A 7,333-nucleotide genomic window follows, 5' to 3' on the forward strand; every position below is an offset into this window, starting at 1 on the left:
ATCGTGGTTCATCCTGGTTTGATAAGAATCATGAAGATATTGCATATGTCCGAACAGGCTAATCTGGAATCATCTGGATAGAAAGTGGGATATCTTCTTACTCACAACTCTATGAGATTTATTCAACTTCCTGGTTATTCTCCACTGATTAGTGGTTCCAAATAAAGCTTCTTAGATCGTGGTTCATCTTGGTTTGATAAGAATCATGAAGATATTGCATATGTCCGAACAGGCTAATCTGGAATCATCTGGATAGAAAGTGGGATATCTTCTTTCACAACTCCTATGAGATTTATTCAACTTCCTGGTTATTATCCACTGATTAGTGTTTCCAAATAAAGCTTCTTAGATCGTGGTTCATCCTGGTTTGATAAGAATCATGAAGATATGCCATATGTCCGAACAGGCTAATCTGGAATCCATTTGGATAGAAAGTGGGATATCTTCTTACTCACAACTCTTATGAGATTTATTCAACTTCCTGGTTATTCTCCACTGATTAGTGGTTCCAAATAAAGCTTCTTAGATCGTGGTTCATCCTGGTTTGATAAGAATCATGAAGATATTGGCATATGTCCGAACAGGCTAATCTGGAATCATCTGGATAGAAAGTGGGATATCTTCTTGCTCACAACCTTATGATTTTATTCAACTTCCTGGTTATTCTCCACTGATTAGTGGTTCCAAATAAAGCTTCTTAGATCGTGGTTCATCCTGGTTTGATAAGAATCATGAAGATATTGCCATATGTCCGAACAGGCTAATCTGGAATCATCTGGATAGGAAGTGTGTATCTTCTTACTCACAACTCCTATGAGATTTATTCAACTTCCTGGTTATTCTCCACTGATTAGTGGTTCCAAATAAAGCTTCTTAGATCGTGGTTCATCCTGGTTTGATAAGAATCATGAAGATTATTGCCATATGTCCGAACAGGCTAATCTGGAATCATCTGGATAGAAAGTGGGATATCTTCTTGCTCACAACAACTTATGAGATTTATTCAACTTCCTGGTTATTCTCCACTGATTAGTGGTTCCAATAAAGCTTCTTAGATCGTGGTTCACCTGGTTTGATAAGAATCATGAAGATATTGCCATATGTCCGAACAGGCTAATCTGGAATCATCTGGATAGAAAGTGGGATATCTTCTTACTCACAACTCCTATGAGATTTATTCAACTTCCTGGTTATTCTCCACTGATTAGTGGTTCCCAATAAAGCTTCTTATTATGGTTCATCCTGGTTTGATAAGAATCATGAAGATATTGGCCATATGTCCGAACAGGCTAATCTGGAATCATCTGGATAGAGAGTGGGATATCTTCTTATCACAACTCCTATGAGATTTATTCAACTTCCTGGTTATTCTCCACTGATTAGTGGTTCCAAATAAAGCTTCTTAGATCGTGGTTCATCCTGGTTTGATAAGAATCATGAAGATATTGCCATATGTCCGAACAGGCTAATCTGGAATCATCTGGATAGAGAGTGGGATATCTTCTTACTCACAACTCCTATGAGATTTATTCAACTTCCTGGTTATTCTCCACTGATTAGTGGTTCAATAAAAGCTTCTTAGATCGTGGTTCATCCTGGTTTGATAAGAATCATGAAGATATTGGCATATGTCCGAACAGGCTAATCTGGAATCATCTGGATAGAAGGTGGGATATCTTCTTACTCACAACTCTTATGAGATTTATTCAACTTCCTGGTTATTCTCCACTGATTAGTGGTTCCAAATAAAGCTTCTTAGATCGTGGTTCATCCTGGTTTGATAAGAATCATGAAGATATTGCCATATGTCCGAACAGGCTAATCTAGAATCATCTGGATAAGAAAGTGGGATATCTTCTTACTCACAACTCCTATGAGATTTATTCAACTTCCTGGTTATTCTCCACTGATTAGTGGTTCCCAATCAAGCTTCTTATATATTGGTTCATCTTGGTTTGATAAGAATCATGAAGATATTGCCATATGTCCGAACAGGCTAATCTGGAATCATCTGGATAGAAAGTGGGATATCTTCTTACTCACAACTCCTATGAGATTTATTCAACTTCCTGGTTATTCTCCACTGATTAGTGGTTCCAAATAAAGCTTCTTAGATCGTGGTTCATCCTGGTTTGATAAGAATCATGAAGATATGGCATATGTCCGAACAGGCTAATCTGGAATCATTTGGATAGAAAGTGGGATATCTTCTTGCTCACAACACTATGAGATTTATTCAACTTCCTGGTTATTCTCCACTGATTAGTGGTTCCAAATAAAGCTTCTTAGATCGTGGTTCTTCCTGGTTTGATAAGAATCATGAAGATAATGGCATATGTCCGAACAGGCTAATCTGGAATCATCTGGATAGAAGGTGGGATATCTTCTTGCTCACAACACTTATGAGATTTATTCAACTTCCTGGTTATTCTCCACTGATTAGTGGTTCCAAATAAAGCTTCTTAGAACGTGGTTCATCCTGGTTTTATAAGAATCATGAGAGATATTGCCATATGTCCGAACAGGCTAATCTGGAATCATCTGGATTAAAGTGGGATTCTTCTTACTCACAACTCCTATGTGATATGATCATGGAAAGCACCAAGGACTGGAAGCATGAACCTGAACCTGAAGAGCTTGTAGCAGAGGATGCAACATTGAAGAATGCTTGAAACAAGAAGAATACATTGGTCTTGGCCGAAGCTTGATCATCCAAGACACCTTAACCATTATTCAAGCTACTCCACCTTTCGAGCTGATCATCATCTAGGCAAGTAGCTTGTGTGTGCTCTTTTCCTAACCTTTTGGTTTTGTCCCACTGGGTTTTCCAAAGGAAGGTTTTTAACGAGGCCACAAGTCTACTTCTCCTATATCCTAGATGATTGATCTTGGTCTGTCCACATGAAGACCTTATGTTATTTTTATAGCTATGTTTTTATGTTATTTAGTTTCGAAACTCTAGTCTTTGTTATGTTTCCAAGGGAGCCCTTTGTCTTCTTTGTATTTTCGAGACCTTGTGCATGTACAAGGCTTCTCCTTTATATACTGGTCGTGGCCCCCTTGTATCAGTATGCAATCTTTTATCAAAAACCTTTGTTCTCTTTTCTTCTTGCTTGTCGAGTAGATTGAGTGTTGGTGTGTAATATCCAACTTCTGGTGTGTAATATCCAGAGCCCAAGGATCTCTTCTTCGGTGTGTCATATCCGGATTAGATATCTAGGAGTATCAGAGCCCTTTTCATAACTCTTGTGTCACCATTCGATCCACTGCCTTTGAGAAACTCGAGTCTCTTGATTCGTTTCTGCAAAGGATTATCCATCTGTTCCAGAGCCTTCCTAGGATCGTGTCAAGTGGTATCAGAGCAACTCTGGAAGGGAAGTATTCATCTTTCTCTCTGATTTTCGTTTTGCCTTTTGAGATTCTGTTTACAGTTGGTAGATCTGTGTTTCTGTTGATGAATCTGATAAATCTGAGCACTTTGATCATAGATCTGTTGTAGTCTTTTCATATTCACTTTGATTTCGTGTTGATCTGTTTAAATCTGTTTCATATTGCTCAAGTTTGATCTGTACTTGTCTTTGGTTGAGTTTTGAAATTGATCAGAGTTGTTAAGGTTTTTAATTTTCGTTTTTTAATCTGTTTGATCAGACTGTTCTGTTCCTTTTAAAAATCGAAAACCTGCAATAAATTTGTGTTGTGTTTATTTTTGAGTGTTTGTTTCTGTTAGAATTATTTACTGCTGTGTGTTTTTGATTTCAGGAACCATGGCAAGAGATCAAGAAGGAAGAATAACCACTGCTAAGACTGCTACTTTGCAGAAGATAATGAAATTCAGAATGGAACAGCAGCAGATACATGATGAGCATATGAAGAAAAGGAGAGTGCATAATCAAGAGCTTGAGCCCAAGCCACCAGATTCTGTTCAATACCGATCAAGAAATCATAAGAGGTTTAAAGAAGAAGATGCAGGTCGTGGAGGACAACATATCAAGCCACCAGCCAGCACATGGAGCAGACCACATCAATCTTCCCTCACTCCTAAATCTATTTACCATTTTTTCTGAATATAAATCTGCTGATGATTTTCAACTCTATTCTTTTTCAGGAAAAGGAAACTATCTAGAGTGGGAAAGAACCATGGACAAGTGGCTGAGTTACAACAGAATCATGAGGAGTGAAAGATTATCTTTTGCTATTTCTCAACTCACCGGAAGAGCTTATAAGTGGTGGTTGCAAGAAGAAGATGATCGCATGTTCTACAAGGAACCAGCTATCACCACTTGGGAAAGTCTGAAGTTGTTACTGAGGGATAAGTATGCATCCAAAGGCCACACTTCTCTGAAATCTACAAAGAAGAAAGTCATATCTACAACAGACTTTCGAAGTGAAAATTCAGAAACCAAGATGGCTGATTATGAGAAAGAAATCAGCAGCCTTGTTAAGGAGCTTCTTAAGACCATCAAGCCCTTAGACAAGCTGAAGAAGCTCCCAAAGAATCAAGAACCAGTTACTACTGTCTCGGAACTCAATGACGCAGAATCAGACTCAGCTGCCCCAATTCAAGAAGCTCAAACCGAAACATCTTTGGTAAAAGGAACTTTGAGAAAGGACAAGAGTTTTCTCTGTTCTTACCTCAGTCTGAACTTAATTTTAACAATTCTTTTGGTGAACTAACTTGTCTTGAACCGGTGCAACCGAGTAGAATTATTTCAGTGTCACAGGTTGCAAAAGAAGACTCAGCAGAGAAGGAACCGGAGCAGTCAACACAAGGAAAAGAGTTGGAACAGCAGAACAGCCTGCAATCAGAAATCATTCCTGAATCCTTGTCTTATGACCTGCAAGAGCACTGTAAGGATTAATATGGTTGTCTCTGTGCCTGAAATGTTTGTGAAAGTGAGTACTGAAGACATAAAACGTTTGGTCTTGATAAAGTAAAAGATTTTTGTGTTTCAAAATCTGTTTTTGATAACATGTTTAAATCTTTTAAAGAACTTAAACCAGAAAACCTCTTTGATCAAAAACGTTTTCCAACTAATAAAAAATATTTCTGGTCATATTTTGAGTCTTGATCATTTTCTGAAACATAGCAAAAGTTTTAATCACAATGAAAAAGTTTTAGAGCTTGATTTGAAACCACCCGATTTCTGTTTTAAACCTTGTGATTCATTTGCTAGAACTCAAGAAAAGAGTTCTGTTCTGAATTTTCCTAGGCATGAACTGGTCATTAATAACTTATTGCACCTGCATATTTCTTGAAAGAACCTAGGAAGTTGCAAGAACCGAAATTGCATCAATCTGATATTAGATTCAAAGTTTTGAAGTCTGGCAATATCTCTGAGTTTGAACTTGATTGTTTGTGTGCTGAAAATGTTTCTAAACGTGTGGGATTGTGCTTTGATGATATTCTAGTGTATAACACTTTCTTTGATAACCTGCTGCACAATTGAAACTAGAGATCATTGATTCTGAATGTGTGAACTTGATCCTTGATGATATTTGGGTCTGTAATGTTTTTCTTTGATATGCATAATAGATGGAGGAATCACACTGTTTTGTGTTTTGGAGATATTCTTGTCTACAATACTTTCTTGACATGAACCCACTTGACTTGTCCAAAAGAAGCTGAGAAAGGTACAGGTGAAAAGAGGGGCAGGATCAGAGTACCAGTGATGAGTCTTGGCTAAGTTGGAGATGCAACAAGAAAACTTTGAAAGCTGTCAAGCCCCCAGTTGACATAGGAGCAGTCCGAGGATCATATCTCAACAACCACAAGGAATTAATCAGCAAACTCGACTGCCATGGAAACTTAACTCATCAGGGTCTCACGTCGAAATGGAATCACGTTCCAAGCTTCTCCAAATGAAAGAGTTATGGGTTCTACAAGGCGGGTGATTCTGTGTGTGCTTTGTTTGAACTTTTCTGAGTTTAGAACATTTCAATCCTATCTATGGCGATCAGGTGAGCATGCTAAGGTAAGTGATCATATTTTTCAGTAATTCTTTTATTATTGATTACACAGATATGATGCACTTGTTTTCCAAAAGAGCCATGTGCAGATTATAAGGAAGCTTGGAAGCAATCAAGGAGAAATAACAAGCATGAGGAAGACAATCGGTTCAAGCCACCTGATCTGAACAAGAACCAACATGTCCCTGGCTTTATCATCATCAAAGAAGCACCTCCAGATGCAGCATACAAACCAGACCAAAGCAGAAACAAATTTGGGATAAGACTCTTACTCTTTGATAAATTTTTATGTGCTAACTTGTTTTGTTTCATTGCATCAGGAGTAAGGAGAGCTAACTGGATCAGTGTTTCCTCTATATCCGAATCTAACAGCAACAATGCCTATCTAAGAGGCTTGCAAGGTAAGTGTAATCTGATTTCAAACTTCTATATTGCTGATTTGGTCTCCTTTATTGCAGGTAAAGCAGATTTGAGGTCAAATCTTCTTGAAGAGGGAGGGGATGATATGATCATGGAAAGCACCAAGGACTGGAAGCATGAACCTGAACCTGAAGAGCTTGTAGCAGAGGATGCAACATTGAAGAATGCTTGGAAACAAGAAGAATACATTGGTCTTGGCCGAAGCTTGATCATCAAGACACCTTAACCATTATTCAAGCTACTCCACCTTCGAGCTGATCATCATCTAGGCAAGTAGCTTGTGTGTGCTCTTTTCCTAACCTTTGGTTTTGTCCCACTGGGTTTTCCAAAGGAAGGTTTTTAACGAGGCCACAAGTCTACTTCTCCTATATCCTAGATGATTGATTGGTCTGTCCACATGAAGACCTTATGTTATTTTTATAGCTATGTTTTATGTTATTTAGTTTTCGAAAACTCTAGTCTTTTATGTTTCCAAGGGAGCCTTTGTCTTTATTTCTTTTGTATTTTCGAGACCTTGTGCATGTACAAGGCTTCTCCTTATATATACTGGTCGTGGCCCCCTTGTATCAGTATGCTATCTTTTTATCAAAAACCTTTGTTTTCTCTTTCTTTTTCTTGCTTGTCGAGTAGATTGAGTGTTGGTGTGTAATATCCAACTTCTGGTGTGTAATATCCAGAGCCCAAGGATCTCTTCTTCGGTGTGTGTCATATCCGGATTAGATATCTAGGAGTATCAAGAGCCCTTTTCATAACTCTTGTGTCACCATTTCGATCCACTGCCTTTGAGAAACTCGAGTCTCTTGATTCGTTTCTGCAAAGGATTATCCCATCTGTTCCAGAGCCTTCCTAGGATCGTGTCACTATGAGATTTATTCAACTTCCTGGTTATTCTCCACTGACCAGTGGTTCCCAATCAAGCTTTCTTATATATTGGTTCATCCTGGTT

General features: G+C 38.2%; 1 protein-coding gene across 1 annotated transcript; it reads left to right on the forward strand.

Moving 5' to 3' along the window:
- Nucleotides 1–3,764: 3,764 nt before the first annotated feature.
- LOC130507353 (uncharacterized) lies at nucleotides 3,765–4,587 on the forward strand (the record flags this gene model as incomplete). The annotated part of the gene is made up of 2 exons (XM_057002069.1): nucleotides 3,765–3,969; nucleotides 4,106–4,587. Coding segments are annotated over exons 1-2 (687 nt in total), but the record flags the coding sequence as incomplete, so codon positions are not given.
- Between the last annotated feature and the right edge of the window lie 2,746 nt (nucleotides 4,588–7,333).

This window comes from Raphanus sativus, unplaced genomic scaffold, assembly GCF_000801105.2.
Source record: "Raphanus sativus cultivar WK10039 unplaced genomic scaffold, ASM80110v3 Scaffold4376, whole genome shotgun sequence".
Lineage (NCBI taxonomy): Eukaryota > Viridiplantae > Streptophyta > Magnoliopsida > Brassicales > Brassicaceae > Raphanus > Raphanus sativus.